The sequence below is a fragment of the Lampetra fluviatilis genome, chromosome 25 (genome assembly GCF_964198595.1).
Source record: "Lampetra fluviatilis chromosome 25, kcLamFluv1.1, whole genome shotgun sequence".
NCBI lineage: Eukaryota > Metazoa > Chordata > Hyperoartia > Petromyzontiformes > Petromyzontidae > Lampetra > Lampetra fluviatilis.
The window spans coordinates 6489285-6505198 of record NC_136299.1 but is presented as its reverse complement, the minus strand read 5'-3'; the positions used below and the strand labels follow the sequence as shown (position 1 = coordinate 6505198).

Below are 15914 nucleotides of genomic sequence, written 5' to 3'. Positions count from 1 at the left end.
CGGGCGCGCCTATCCGCTGTGGGATTTGTGGAGGCGCCGCGCCGCGTGGGCTCCGCGTGGTGAAGGAGCCGGTTCAAGGGGAAAAGATTCGAGAGAGTTGAGAATTAGAATTAAACAGTTTCGTATCACTACAGTTATACGAGCGGTGGAAGTGTGCCGTTAATCGAGCGCTCGGGCAATGGTGCGGAGCGTTTAAGGAATCTCGAGTTCGTTGAAGAGGGGGGTGCGGGAAGAGGAGGAGACGGCGTGGAGACGGACGCAGGTGGGAACACGCGGGAACAACCAACAATCACCATCAGTGGGCATTGTCCATCAATAGACATCATCATCAGTGGGCAGTGTCCCTCAATAGACATTAGCAATGGGCATTGTTCCTCAAAATACATCATCAACGGGCATTGCCTCAATAGAAATCGTCAACCGGGCATTATCTCTCGAAAGACATCCGTGAGCATTGTCTCTGAGTAGACCATCATCAATTGGCACTGTCTCTCAATTGACATCACCATCACTCATCTCGTCAGTTGACATGATCAACCACTTAAATTACCATCAAACATGTCAATGGACATCTTCATATTTCTTGTCTACGTTCACGGACACCATGCTTCGATCATAATTAAAACCTCGATGGCCACTATTCATCTACACCCATGCACTATCTCACCACCCTTATCCGTCCTCCAGCCTTGCAGAACAGACCCTCTCCTAGAGTTCCAGGTTCCGATCAAGTTCCGCTCTGCTTACTCTGGTCCAGAACGACAGAGAGCGGTATATGGGGTGGCAGCGGCAGATGGAGACCGTTGCCCCAGGTTTCCGATCAGAGGGGGCTTCATCTGGCACGTGACCATGGGCCTCCAAAACCTTTCGGTGACCCTACACAATTCTACCCAGGTCTCCGCCAACTACGGTCTCCAATCCTTGTGAACGTTCAATCCCCAATTCTCACCATCTCTGACTCTTTGCTGTCCCAGGCTTCTGCTCTCGCCGCTCGTCCGCCATGGAGGAGGTCTTACAAACTATGCGGGAGCTGCGTCTCTCCAGGAGCTCTCCGAACGTCACGGAGAATGGCAGCCGAGATGACGGAGGCGGCGGCGGTGGCGGAGGTGGCGGCGGCGGCGGTTCGAGCTCCTACGTGCTTAGCGTGGACTGGGCCGGCGAGCGCCTCGCCGCCGCCTCCTCCGACCGCCGCGTCCGCCTCTTCGACCGCCGCACGCTGCGGCCCCTCGCTGCCCTCACGCGGCACGGGGGCCCCGTGGTCGGCGTCCGGTTCCCGCGCCACAGCCACGACCTGCTCTTCTCGGCGTCCGAGGACGGAGCCGTGCGCTGCTGGGATGTGCGGCTCTGCGGCGGAAGAGGAGAGGAGGGTTTGGGTAACGATCCCGTGGCCGTGTTCCATAGCAACGGGGGCCGCGCGCTCGCGAGCTTTGACGTGAACGCCCCGGGCTCCCTGGTGTGCGCTGGCACCGAGCGCAGCGACAACGACGCCTTCCTCACGTTCTGGGACGCTAGGGGGGGCCGGGGGTCCGGCCGGGGCCCCTCTGGGGACGTGGAACCCGTGGGGGTCTACGAGGAGTCGCACAGCGACGACATCACCCAGGTGCCCCACTCATCTTTTTCTTCCCTGCGTATTTCCCACTCACGTGAGGTCTGCCCGACTTCGATTCTCGGTCGCGGCTTCCTTAAGGGACGAGTGATAAGTCTCAGGCCTCCATATTGGTGGCCAGTGCCCACGACGGCGCCAAGATATTTGTTGTTTACCATCCCCCCTCTTTCCCCAGGTCTGCTTCCATCCGGCGGATGCGGAGCGCGTGGCGAGCGGCGGGGTGGACGGCCTCGTGAATGTGTTTGACCTGCGACAGGGCAGTGAGGAGGATGCGCTGCAGGCACGCCCCCCACTCGCGCGCCCCCTCCACCCTCCTCCCGGGTGGGAACTCAGTTCCGAGCTCAGCGGCCTCGCCCGCCACTCGATCATCTTCCCACCCATTGTTCCGTCGCTCTACCTCTCGTCCACCCTCCCACTCGTCCACCCTCCCACTCGTTCACCCTCCCACTCGTTCACCCTCCCACTCGTTCACCCTCCCACTCGTTCACCCTCCCACTCGTTCACCCTCCCACTCGTTCACCCTCTGGTCCATAATTACATCACTCACCCTCCTGCACACACCTCCCATTAAACCTCCTGCTCATCATTCCGCTCACCCTTCAGCAGTGGATTGACCATGGCTGATGATGATAAATATTTCAAACTTTAACTTTTATAGATTGTTCACTTCTGAAGTGTTTCATGTGTACTCTTTTTCTGTATGTGGTGTTTTGCGCTATTTGTTGGTTTGGTACTGTTTTCTTATTTTTTTTTCCATGCCAGGTTTCCATTGCAAAAGAGGCTGTGGCATGATTCACATGTCGGCTGAAACTTATTTTCCTCTTAAAATGACAAAACTGGAAATAAAATCACAACAATTTGTTAATTTTGTCCACCAAGCATTGGCAAGTACTGCCTTTCCATCAACCCAAATTTATATCACATACCCGGTGATCTACAAGTAGAAACTAAGCCAACATCTGTAGAAGTGAGGAAGCCACTGGCTGCCAGTGCTCGATTAGCCTCCGGTAAATGTGGTCGCCTTACTGCCACCACCACCACCACCGCTACTACCACTACTACTCTTGCAGCCATTTCAACCACCGTGCCTGGGAGCGAGTTGTAGAGTGGATGTGACTAATGGAAAGTGGACGTAGAGGATGGGGGAGGGGCAGGGGCTGCCAGCTCATCACGTGTCCCGCTCGGTTGAGCCTCCCAGAAATTGGCACTCATATTGCTGCTAGCGCCACCAGCAACTCTTGCCGCCACGCCGGTCTAATCGCGACCGCCACCCTGCAGGCCACCTGCAACTCGCACTCGTCGGTGGCGGCGCTCGGCTGGTGTGGGCGCGTGGCGGGGGGCGCCGGGCCGCGAGCGGGACTACCCAACGACAGCGGAGTGGGACCCCCCGGCGACAGCGGAGGCGGCGCCGTGGGACTCTCCGGCGACTGGGTTTTCTGTGCCACGCACACGGAGGGGCTGCTGCTCTGGGACCTGGAGCAGGTCGCCGCGGAGACGGACGATCGCCCGCTCACCATACTCAACGTGCCCGACGTGCGGATACCGGTACGTCGCCCCTCGCCTCTTCGTGCTCACGTCATTATCATCGTCATCACCGCCCATCAGCTATCTACTGCTGGGTGAAGACCTCTCCAAAGTTGTCACCATTTCCTCTGAAGGTCATACGATGTAGCAATCCACCTAACCACCTGCACACGAGCTGGTTTTATCGTCACAATCTCTGTAGCGCACAACCTCTCAGACACGCTTTCTCCGTTGGCTGCCATTCTGTCGGTCTTGTCGCCCATAGGCCATCATGCCTTAAAGCCTTTATGTGTACTGACAAAGTAAATTTTTTAAGTCAATGTGACATATCCAACTTGCGTTTTTTTTTCTCTGATCCTCATGCTTTTCTTTCCATCTGACATTGGCATTCTAAGTGTCCGCCTCCTTCATGCATTGCACATTTAAAATTTATTGTTGCATTCCTTTCTATCAATGTCTGACACTTCATCCAGCATTGCACTTATAAAGCGTTCTGAATCATTAATTACGGTACTTCATCGCAGATCGAACTTCTTGGAGACCGAGGTATAGGTTGATATGTGAAAAGGTCAGATATGCGGACATCTGTATAAAACGGCATCTACCTCTTGCACCAATACTGCACTTCGTATGAGCGGTCAATTTGGTGTGATGGTCACATATTTGACGGTCGGATTTGAGACGCTGAACTGCGACCCGCACACACGCACTCAACGACACTTTGCTCGTCTTCCTATGCAGGAGGTAACCGGCGGTGTGCGGTTGGATTACGTCGTCGATGCCTTCTACCACGAGCGGGCTGACCTCCTCTTCATCGCCGGGGGCACTCACGGCGGCGACCTCCACCTCCTGACACCCGAGTTCGACTCCCTCCGCCGTGGCTCGCCGCCTCTGCGAACCGTGTGCGCCCTGCGCGGGGGTCACCGTGCCACCGTGCGGTGCCTCGCCTGGGATGGAGACGACCGCGGCTCGCTCGTCACGGGCGGAGAGGACGGGCAGCTGGTACTGTGGCGGCCGCCGGGGCCGGGCCTTGCCGGCGCTGGCGCCGCCAGTGTGGCCCCCAAGCTCCCATCGGCCGTGCACAGGAAGGGGCGTGTGCGCTCGACGGCGCCATACAAGACCAAGCGGAAGTGACGGCCAAAGCGATGCAACGCGCTGATCTCCACTCATTCATGTCCTAGGCCCCAACTCCACTTCACAGACCTTCATATCCTGACTCACCACTTAATAGGAAAAATATCCCCATGCCCTCCCCTCCTCTCCACTGTGTGCTGGTGAATGGTTGTGCCATATCCTTGCATAAAATATATTAGTGTAGTGTTTCTCAACTCCAGCCCTTGCGACTCCCCATTTGTCCACCTTACGGTTACCAATATTTTGTGTTCTTATTTCGGACTTTTTCTGCCCTCGTGGAGTTTTCCAACCCGCGTCACTTCACTTATGCTTGTCCTGGACATCGTCTCGACATCCACTCCATAGTCCTTCATATCATGCCTCACCACACCGCACCTCCTCTTTCTAGACTTTCCTCTGGGTCTCTGCCCTGATGCGTACATGTTCATCACCAATCTTTTCTATTCATATACAAATGAATGCACTGTATGTATCCTGTCTGGATCTTATGGGTGGTTGTTTGTGTAAGTTAAGCCTGGTTAGTGGTTGGATGGGAGATTACCTGGGAATGTCTGTGTTGTGGGTGTGGGCTGTGTTCAGGACATGGCAGTTGGATCATTGAATCTATTTGTGGAGATTAAAGTTGTGCATTTTACGTGGGTTTTTTCCGGGTTCTCCGGTTTCTTTCCACAGCAATACTCGTTAATAAATGTGGCTAAACATTATTTAGAACCCCCCTGAAAAAAACTAGAGGCTCATTAAGGCTCTGCTTGGTAACAAATGGCATGATAACAAATTTGAAGTGGTTTTGAAAACCAAGATTTAAAGTACAAATCTTATTTTTTTTAAATGCATATGATCACAGCATATGCTGACTTAGTTTAGGATTATCCTAATTGAAAGTGTAAGCTTCTGTGCGTGTGACTCACCGTGGTCAGATTGCTACTGTACAGTTTTCACAACAAAATCGAGTTGTGCTTGCTCAGGCAAGTCGGCGTTGGATGGGCATTTTTTTTATATGTCGGAAATAAAAAAAACACATCAACCCCAAAACTCGTTCGTCATTGCGTTGGGCAGTGGCCCGTGGTGAGCGTTGCGTGGTTGGCCCTGGTGCAACAGGGAATTCCATGGGGTTTCTCTACCCCTCCGGCTAATCTGTGATGCGCAACAAACCGGGACATGCCTTGGGTGGAATATCACACAACCGGAAGAGAGAACACCCTTAATGTAAATGCATGGTATTGAGTGCTGTATTATTGCACGGCTGGTAAAAAAAACTAATTGGGACTTTTAATGTCTCCGCAAGACTTTAAATTCCCAAAAACAGCTACTGAGCAGAACCAGGACTGGTGGCAAACTTTAACCTCTTGACCCGTGGGCCCTGGTTCAGTGGATAGCACGTCGCTGGGGAGTTGTACTCTGTCGTCTCTTCAGAGGGATAGTGCACGATGGGGGGAGGGCCCTTCTGTTTTGCTGGTTTACAATGGGAGGACCTCAGCGTGCGGAGGTTTGAAGTAGAGAGTCCTGGTGTCTGGAGAGGCCCAGATTCTTTGGTTGACCCTGGTGAGGAGGGATGCGGTAAGGGCCCCCTTCAACCACTCACGAGATGGTCCCGGGGCCGTGTGAGCGAATTGAGCTAGGACATTGGTGCTCGTTCCGATGTTTTTTGACTAAAAAAATGCACTCGGCAGACAAAGCCAGAACGAGAACCGGGACCACTCGAGTTTTCGTGACCTGCCGCATTTTAATCTTGGAGGCTCGGCAGGCTTTGGGCCTGGGATAGCGCTTGAAAGGGCGACCACGGTGCAAAGCAGACCACCGGGTGTTGGTTGGTGGTCGTTTTTGTGGCTTTGCGCGCGTGGTGCCAACTGAATGAGTCAGCGCAGCAGCAAACCCCGCTGTTGTACTGCACTTCAGCTAACGTCTGTGCTCCCCAGCCTCCAGCGTGAAGTCTGGCCAAACAACCCGCACACCATCCCAACCCCCCTCCCACTCCGAGCAGCGGATTGTTCGTTGTACGCGACGTGGTTCTCGGTGTTGAACCACCCACAGCAACTTTGTGATGTGCCGTGCGTGGATGGCGTTGGGGGTAGGGGTGGGGGTAGGGTGGGGGTGGGGGTAGGGTGGGGGTGGGGGTAGGGGTGGGGGTAGGGTGGGGGTGGAGTGGGGGATGGGGTGGGGGCCCCCCGCGTACACGCCCCGTGACAGCCGCGGAAGGTGACACTCGGGGACTTGAGATTTTCCCACCCCCGCGAGTGTTTGTCCCCTTCTAGGGCGGCCATGTTTGGTAGGGAGGGGGACAGCGCTCTTGGGGTACGCAGCGACTCGCAGGGGCTGGCGTGACGTCACCGCACGGCCCGTGCCTCCGCATCAATGAACGGGGGGGAGGGAATACTCCCCTACCCAACATGGCCGCAAGCTCTTGCCAGCCCCCGCCCCCCCCCCACCACGCGTAGTGACGTCACGAACATACCACGGCCCCTCCCACCTCTCTATCCCCCCGGCTTTCCTGACGTCACGTGGCCGTCATTGCCACATTTCTCACTTAGCATAGGCGTTTGCCCGTCCCCGGGGGTCACGTGCGCGCCCGCTGGCCAATGGGACCGCGCGGTCGCGGACGGTGCGTTCTATGAAATCTAATACTGCGCGTCGCCGTCCAATGAGCGCGCTCACCGGGCATCACGTGACGTATATAAGGGCCGTCGCCCCGGCAGTCGCTTCATAACGAGCGGCGCGGCGCCTGGAGCGCGGCCAACTTTGTTGAAGCAGAACAGAATTAAAACATTTAAAAAATAAAGTAACTCGCGCACGAATGCGAATAAAGCACATTGCTTCGCACAGTGAACGTTTACTCTGTTCAATCATTTCTTTTCGCCGCGGTCGCTGTCGCCGTGAAGGTGATGGAGGAGGCGATGACGGCGCCGTGAGGAGGAGGAGGGAGGGAGGCCCCGCGTGGGGGTGGCGGCGGTGGGAGAGCTTTAACTCTCTCCACTTGGACTTTCATTTCACAGCATTTACATCTTTATTAAACGCGCCGCCACCACCACCACCCCCTCTCCCGGTGCTGCTGCTGCCGCGGCAGAGAGGGCGGCAGCGATGTCTGTGGCAAGTGCCGTGGGGCTGGAGAAGGCGGACGGGTTCAGTAAGCGCTCGGTGCGCCGCGCCGCCGGGAGGCTCAACCAGCGCCGATCATCGCTCTTCCGTGCCCTGGGCGCCCCAGTGGAGCTCAGCCCCCTGCCCCTTCTCAAAGGTGGGTGCCGGAGGTGGGAGGTAGTAGGGTCCCGGTGGGTCCTTGTGCGTCATGATAGGTCCCCGTGGCAGGGGTGGTCTCCTTTGGCTGGGGTGGACTGCTGGAGGAGGCTCCCTGTGCCTTTCGGAGTTGCTTCTGGTACGACGCTGGGTTTGGAGGTGACCCTGGTGGACTTGGTAGGTCCCTGTTGGTTTGGGGTGACAGGAGTAAGTGGCAGTGACGATTGGATGACCGGAGGACCTGAGTGTCGTTCTCCTGGCTGAGGTTGATAGAGGGTAGGATTCTGTGACTTGGGGTGGCTTCTGGTGGAACCCTCTGGCTGGAGGTGACCTCGTGTGGGTGACCATGGTTCCCTTTTGAGTGGCTGTGGTTGATGAGGGTGGCTTAACGTCCCCGGTGGTTTCTATGCTGCTGGGGGTTGATTCCCTGAGCTGAGGATGGCTTCTGACAGGGCTAGCGTTGTTACCTTGTGACTCCCGGTGGGTCACTTTTTGCTATGGATGGCACCCGGTGAGTCCCTGTGAATGGAGGTGGTAACCTATGTGAACACACATTGGTGACTGTTTGACAGCGCGCAGGCGATAACATAGCAGCCTGCCTTAACAGCACACCAACATAGGTCATACCAACACCCTAACATAGCATGTATTGTTTAAATCACACGCCATATCATTGCATATCAACACATTAAGATGCAACAGCGGTACAGGGTTACTTACACTGACAAATACATTCTGACAGCACCAAATTCAAACAGCACGTTCACTGACAACACGTACCCCAACGTCCACCGTCACATAGTGGGGGTAGGGTCAGTAAGGTGGGGGGGTAGGGGAAGGCCAAGGACCGGTTCCGATCCGGGGCCGGGAATCGAACCGAGGTCGCCCAGTGCATGGCACAGCGTGCGCTAATCGCTGCCTCTACCGTCTCCACCCAAGCGTGACACCCTAACCAACCATCGTGACAACCCGACAGAACACCCCCCCACACGCGCACACACACAGCCGCTCGGCACACACACCGAAACGCAGAGTAACATGGCGCATACCTTAGCAACACTCACACCCTCGCAACAGCACGCGCCCTCACGCCCACGCGGACTGTAACAGCACTCCCAGGTATGCAGGAGCCCTGACATAGCGCCCACTGGCATGGCTCTCACACCTCAAGGGCTCAAGTGCCTCGCTATTCAGAAATACCCGATGGGTTGGTGTGCGTCTCGTGGGGAAGGAGTTGCGTGCGTGTGTGTGGTGGTGGTTAGCGCCCTGCGCTACGAACCTTGTGAGCCGAGTTCGATTCCCACCCACGGCCAACATCGGTGACGATTATACGAAGCTGTCCTGGCCTCCCCTTGGTCGACTTGGCTTTAAATGACAACCTGGTACGATATGTAAACCTCGCCACTGGGGAGACAAAGGCGGCCGCGCTTGCATAGGTGCTTGCTAACAGCACTTGTCTCAAAAGTCTGAGGCTATACGGGGGAGTTTTGGTCTTTGTGTAAGTTAACTTCTACGTGGTGTGTGCATGTTTGTGTTGTGCGAGTTGGTATCTGTGTGTGCGCGTGGTTTGTTTGTTAATGCGAGCCGAGCGTATTTCGGCGTGTCCATGTATTCGTCTGTGCATGCGTTATTGTGTGTAAACTGCTGTTAACACTGACCACGCAGCCTTGAGAGACGTGATTGTGGCGGTGTCTGCAGAGGTGCCGTCCTTTGACGAGGTGGTCCGAAAGCCGAGCCACTGCCCAGAATAAAGCCCTCGTGTTTCCAGGAAGGACCCCCACACCCACACACCCGGTCAGGCCCCACAGGGACTGCATTTCCTGGGCAGTGTTCGCTCGAAATTGTCCCACGCGAACGAGGGCCCCCGGCAGCCTACGCTCGACACGGGGGGCCCAACGTTAATCAATCTGCTCCTGTTATGAGCGCATCGTCGTGATATTGGCGCTGATCAAGTCACTGCCCTCGCCGATGAACATTGGCCTTCAAGTACGGTAGCACAATCTGTCCCTCCAGCAGATGAGCTGGATATCATTCTTCTTGGTTCTTTCGGTAAAGTCACGTAGAAGGGAAATAATAAAAATAAAACATAATAAAATAATTTTCACGACGTATCGGCCACAACGCAAGCAGCCGTCCTCAGGTGAAGACCAGGTCTGTCGGGGAGACAGCGTCTGACGGGGGGACAGCGTCTGACGCTGTCTCCCCGACAGACCTGTTCTTCACCTGAGGACGGCTACTTGCGTTGTGGCCGAAACGTCGTGAGAATTATTTTATTATGTTTTATTTTTATTATTTCCCTTCTACGTGACTTTACCGAAAGAACCAAGAAGATGAATCCCTGCAGTCACGAAAGCTTTAAATCGAAACCGGATATCATTGTTCCATCTCTGTAATTGTAATTCTCTCAGGCATGTTTTTCTTCTTCTTTGGCTTCCAATCCGTCACCAGTCTTGTCCATCGGACCTTTTTGTGATGCTGTCCCTCAAACATGTTTGTTCGGTGAACTTTCTGGACATTGATGTGCAGAGGAAAGTCTTGTCGCCGAGTCTTGTTCAGCAGGGTCCTGCTGCATTGGGATGTTTGGTTAACTTCATTCATGAGTGTTTTTGGCTTCGTGTTCGAGAAAACTGGACTCGATGGAGAAAACCCACAACTTGCAAGGCTTGGGGCTCACCAATGGTTGCAGTGCTGTGTTTCACGTGTTTGTTCACTGCAGTGTATCCATCGCTCATTTCTCAAGTGCACTCCTCCACACCGCTGTCACGCAGTGGTGCCCTCGGCCTACAGTTTGTCACTTATTGTTTAATCACATCGCTATGAAGAGATCTTAAGGCCTCTAATGGAAATTGGCATCAACAAAGAGAGAGCTGGAGTCCATGTGACATGATTATTAGTTTTAGTCAAGGTATGAGATGGTATGTATGGGAGGAGGCGCAGAAGTTATCACGTTATAAACCCAGTAACCCAAGTACGATTCCCGGCCACAGCTCATGTCATTGGTGACTGATTTCCGAACTGATCCTGGGCTCCCCTCTACACCAACTGCACTGATCAGGGTGGTGAAGTATGGGCAAACGACACCCATGATCGGCACGGCATGGGTAGGCCTTCATGTACCAATGGAGTAACGAGAGGGCCGTAAATATTTTATTCCGTTGTATGTCATAGCGCAAATACAAAATGATGCCAGTCAAGCTAGGTAATGAAGGAATAAGGAGTAATAGTGCTTCATCCACTCGTGAGGCTGATTCATGCCGCTGCGTAGGTTTCTGCGGTTATCCTCTACAGCTCCTCCCATGTGCGTCCAGGTTGTACAACACGCGGCTCAACCCGAAAATACATCAGAGGCTGATTCGTATTGACAGTAATTATCCAGAAAAACGCTCGCACACTCTCGAGCCTCTTATCGGAAGGGATCCTGAGTGGCATGTTTTACCAATTCCCCATTGATCTGTAATTATTTGACACCTTTAGGCACGCGTTTCCATGCCGTGGTATTTGGCTCAAGACCACATTTAAAAAATCCATCTCAAAATCTCCCGGCGCTCGTCGCGGTCGAAAGTGTTGCGTTTCCACTCCTGGTGTTTAGCCAACACAGCGCAAATGTTGGCAACATCGCCTTCTCCCTGAGGGTCGTTTACAAAGCAGCCCGTACTCTCTCTCTCTCATTGTGTCCTAGAAAACACGACGTTCCAGCAGGATGACTTTACGTCTGGGACGGATAACCCAGCTCGGGGCACGAACTCAAACTCGTCTCGATGAGAGCCCCAGGTTCTCTCTGTCTGTCAGAAGGTGGTTGTAGCATGCTTAGTGATGACGATGATGTTGTTCGGTGATGGTGGAGTTCGTGGCAAGTTCCACGATGATGAAAGTGATGAAGGTGTTTGCGGGCAGTTGAATGAGGATGACCATGTGGACCTGTCGCACCATGCAAGGTTGCCACGTGACTCGTGGGGTGATGGTCGGGCGTAAGAAATTGAGGCGTCGTGAATCTGAGCCTCTGCTTGATCTCTGCGAAACGTCTCGTCTGATTACGCTGCCCTTTCCGTAACTTGCTGATAAATATTGAATCGCTGCTTTATTGTGCCGGCTTCATACGTGAGTGCGTAAGGGAACAGGGCCAGTGATCGCAAGTGAACCCAAATGAGGGCACCTGTAATAACAGCGGTTACATGGCAACGGCTTCATCATACACGATCGATTTACAAATAATACACTGTCTCACAACCACGCTCTTCAGTTCCACGGTGTATTTAGTGCCATCTGTTTAACTTAGGTACAGTAAGGTGCCCACTGGAACAAAGAGCCTCTCTTGCAACTCTCGAAAACTGTGCCGAAGATGTGGTCCCTTGTGTTTTCGTGATTTATTTATTTTTTCGTCAAATAAACTTCAAATGTAATTTTGTTGAAATTTATCCAGAGCGCTGAGTTGGCACAGCTTTCACAAGCTATTGGCAGCAACAAGACAGGCAGCTTGCCTTACAATACCGACAATCGCACATGTTTGTGTTTCATCATTTCGTGTGTGTGGTTTTAAGCGCCTCTACCACTTTGTCGGAGGTCAGCCATGGTTATGCTTCGGGGAGACCGGCGCACGCCAGAGGAATGTGGAATTTACGTTGCTGGTGCGGGGCCACTGATACAGCCCTAACGCTGAATATCGAGATTGAGCTCCGTTTGCGCAATGCACACGCATGGCCCTTTTCTTGTCACCCTGCTGCTGGACGAGTGCCTCCCTCCCCCCACACCGTGCGGATCGTGGGGGTTAATTGACCGCTGTGGTGGTCCCCCACCTGATGAAGGACGCTTGTGTTGCGCCCGAAACGTCGTGATTTAATTTAGTTGTTTTCATTTTTTATTTAATTTTATTATTTTCACCTACGTGACTTTACCGAAAGAACCCAAAGAGTATTAATTGACCGTATTTCCCCACGCTGGTCAGTGAGGGTTGCTAAAGGTGAAGAGCGTGCACATGGAGGCATAGGAGTGGAGCGCAACAGCGGCTTTGGCTGCACTGTCCTCGGCTGCACATCGCATCGCCCCTGAAGCTTACAACATCTGCTGTGCTTGGTAGCTGCCAATGCAAGCGGGGTCTTTGCTCAACTTGACCCCTGTCTTCCAAGATCTAACGGGATCGGGTGCATTTCGGGTGACTTGGTCATAGGTGCAGCTGAATATATGCGCGATGCAAATACGAATTGTAAAGCATAATGCTCAGTCGAGCTGAGAGACGGCTTCGTTTAAATGCCGTGTGTGTGTGTGAGCATGCGTAACCACAGGTCCCGTTTCGTCGAACGCGTTTAAAGGGACCGCAGCAGTAAAATCCCCTTGGTCCATGTGTGTGTGACGCGTTTACCTGTTTACAAATGCGCCCCAGAGTTGGGTTTCTGAGTGGGAGGAGAATGAAGCCGGAAGGATCGGAGAGAGCGAGAGAGACTTGAGTTTCCATGCAGAAGTAAGAGAACCAATTCCACTTGCTCAGATCGAAAAAGCCTATGTAGCAAGTTGAGTCACTTTTTCTGTTTTCTACAATGGAGTTGTTTTTCTATAGCAGTCATTCCACTGCGGAGCTGTAGTTAGCGATGTAGTCTGCTTCTGTGCAGGTGCTGTGTGGATTGTTATGTTCTGGGACTGTGAGATATAGCGATGGCTTGAGGAGGCTTCTTCCAGCAGTGGATTAATCGTGTCCGATGATGATGGTGTTTTGTGCTGTGCTTTACACTTTGATTTTACAGTTGCATCCTAATTTTACCTATCTGGATGGAATCTATACCCCTGCATATTATTTACTGCTCATTCTCTTCATCCTCAATTAATTTATTCGGCAAAATAGAAAGGACATGCACATTTTTTTGTCCAGTGCTCAAGTAGGATGCATTTGTTTCCGTCCCGTTTGTGTTACCAAATAACTTTGGTTTTAATAAACGCCACCTATTCATGTCAACGAGTGCAATACAAATGTGACAATGGAGGAGGTGATGTTTACCGTTTCATGCTGTGGTGATGCCTCGTGGATGATGGGCGTGGGTCAAGATGAAATGAGCGTGTGTGTGGGAGCGTGCGTGCGTGAGGGAGCGTGCGTGCGTGAGGGAGCGTGCGTGCGTGCGTGAGGGAGCGTGCGTGAGGGAGCGTGCGTGCGCGTGCGTGCGTGAGGGAGCGTGCGTGCGTGAGGGAGCGTGCATGCGCGCGTGCGCGCGCGAGTGTGAGTGAGGGAGCGAGTGTGCGCACGCACAGACACACTCGCGCGAGTGTGTCAGTGTGCGCACGCACAGACACACTCGCGCGAGTGTGTCAGTGTGCGCACGCACAGACACACTCGCGCGAGTGTGTCAGTGTGCGCACGCACAGACACACTCGCGCGAGTGTGTCAGTGTGCGCACGCACAGACACACTCGCGCGAGTGTGTCAGTGTGCGCACGCACAGATGATGGGCGTGGGTCAAGATGAAATGAGCGTGTGTGTGGGAGCGTGCGTGCGTGAGGGAGCGTGCGTGCGTGCGTGAGGGAGCGTGCGTGCGTGAGGGAGCGTGCGTGCGCGCGCGCGAGTGAGGGCGCGCGCGAGTGAGGGAGCGCGCGAGTGAGGGAGCGTGCGTGCGCGCGAGTGAGGGAGCGTGCGTGCGCGTGCACGAGTGAGTGAGGGAGCGTGCGTGCGCGTGCACGAGTGAGTGAGGGAGCGTGCGTGCGCGTGCACGAGTGAGTGAGGGAGCGTGCGTGCGCGCGCACGAGTGAGGAAGCGTGCGTGAGGGAGCGCGCGCGAGTGAGGGAGCGCGTGCGTGAGGGAGCGCGTGCGTGAGGGAGCGCGTGCGTGAGGGAGCGCGTGCGTGAGGGAGCGCGCGCGCGTGAGGGAGCGCGCGCGAGTGAGGGAGCGCGCGCGAGTGTGAGTGAGTGTGCGCGCGAGTGTGAGTGAGGGAGCGTGCGTGCGCGAGCGAGTGTGAGTGAGGGAGCGAGTGTGCGCACGCACAGACACACTCGCGCGAGTGTGTCAGTGTGCGCACGCACAGACACACTCGCGCGAGTGTGTCAGTGTGCGCACGCACAGACACACTCGCGCGAGTGTGTCAGTGTGCGCACGCACAGACACACTCGCGCGAGTGTGTCAGTGTGCGCACGCACAGACACACTCGCGCGAGTGTGTCAGTGTGCGCACGCACAGACACACTCGCGCGAGTGTGTCAGTGTGCGCACGCACAGACACACTCGCGCGAGTGTGTCAGTGTGCGCACGCACAGACACACTCGCGCGAGTGTGTCAGTGTGCGCACGCACAGACACACTCGCGCGAGTGTGTCAGTGTGCGCACGCACAGACACACTCGCGCGAGTGTGTCAGTGTGCGCACGCACAGACACACTCGCGCGAGTGTGTCAGTGTGCGCACGCACAGACACACTCGCGCGAGTGTGTCAGTGTGCGCACGCACAGACACACTCGCGCGAGTGTGTCAGTGTGCGCACGCACAGACACACTCGCGCGAGTGTGTCAGTGTGCGCACGCACAGACACACTCGCGCGAGTGTGTCAGTGTGCGCACACTGACACACTCGCGCGAGTGTGTCAGTGTGCGCACGCACAGACACACTCGCGCGAGTGTGTCAGTGTGCGCACGCACAGACACACTCGCGCGAGTGTGTCAGTGTGCGCACGCACAGACACACTCGCGCGAGTGTGTCAGTGTGCGCACGCACAGACACACTCGCGCGAGTGTGTCAGTGAGCGCGCGCGAGTGGGAGAGGCACTCCGCGTGTTCGTTCGTATCGCGGGGCAAGTTTGCGCACGCGCTGAGCATTCCTCCCACTGCTCCCACCAAGCAAGTTGCCGGGGCTCCCTGGGACGCCCCACCCCCCTTGTGGTGGGAGGAATGGTGCCAAGAGAATTTTGAAAGGAGATGATGATGATTCAAAACAAGAGCCGGTGTCTTGCTGCTCGCATGAACGTGGGATGGCATCTGCGTTCGTTGGGGAACCAATCTGCACGTATTGGGTGGATTGTTGCCTTGCAGCACCGTGAGGGAGTGATGGGGAGGCCTTCATCCAGCAGTGGATTTATCGTGGCTTATTTTTTACGTCTGGAACTGGTCTGTCATTGTGGACCATTGAAGGAAGGAATGCAACAGTACCCGGAGAAAGCCCATGCTTATGAGGGGTTAATTCTCATGCACAGATGGATTGGACATCTCGCAGACCAAGCCTACTGCGCCTGGTATTTCCAGGGAGTGGCTCATGCACGTACTGAGCAGGATCGACCCTACTTAGCGTCGAAGTTCCAATGGGATTGGATGCACTGAAGGTGATTTGGCTGCAGAGTTGATGGCTGTAGTGAAAATGTGCACAGCAGTCGTAATTGTACAGCCGGGCTTGATGGCAAATGTCATGTAAACAATGCCGTTGAACCAAGGCAAACTCCTGTATTGGATTCGACTTCATTGGG

The 15914-nt window shown here is 54.7% G+C and overlaps 2 protein-coding genes across 3 annotated transcripts in view; both read left to right on the top strand.

The window, feature by feature from the left end:
- Window positions 1–24: 24 nt before the first annotated feature.
- On the top strand, window positions 25–5271 carry WDR89 (WD repeat domain 89). Its single transcript, XM_078868101.1, has 5 exons — window positions 25–262; window positions 975–1600; window positions 1782–1886; window positions 2885–3151; window positions 3872–5271. The coding sequence occupies exons 2-5, from the start codon at window positions 1001–1003 to the stop codon at window positions 4262–4264; spliced, it is 1365 nt and encodes a 454-aa protein (XP_078724227.1). The 5' UTR covers window positions 25–262; window positions 975–1000; the 3' UTR covers window positions 4265–5271.
- Window positions 5272–6956: 1685 nt separating this feature from the next.
- The window catches only part of LOC144941711 (serine/threonine-protein phosphatase 2A 56 kDa regulatory subunit epsilon isoform-like), a 33497-nt gene continuing 24539 nt past the window's right edge, over window positions 6957–15914 (top strand). Inside the window, exon 1 of one of the 2 annotated variants that reach the window (XM_078868099.1) lies at window positions 6957–7493. In XM_078868099.1, coding sequence (XP_078724225.1) covers window positions 7340–7493 — 154 coding nt within the window. In that variant the 5' untranslated portion in view covers window positions 6957–7339. Of the gene's footprint in view, window positions 7494–11235; window positions 11285–15914 lie in introns of those variants that run through there. The other variant, XM_078868100.1, reaches the window with a different exon arrangement.

Coding starts and splice junctions, on each gene's coding strand:
- WDR89 (XM_078868101.1), top strand. CDS start 1,001: ATGGAGGAGGTCTTACAAACTATGCGGGAGCTGCGTCTCTCCAGGAGC. Junction 1,601..1,781: donor ACAGCGACGACATCACCCAG/GTGCCCCACTCA, acceptor CTCTTTCCCCAG/GTCTGCTTCCATCCGGCGGA. Junction 1,887..2,884: donor GTGAGGAGGATGCGCTGCAG/GCACGCCCCCCA, acceptor GCCACCCTGCAG/GCCACCTGCAACTCGCACTC.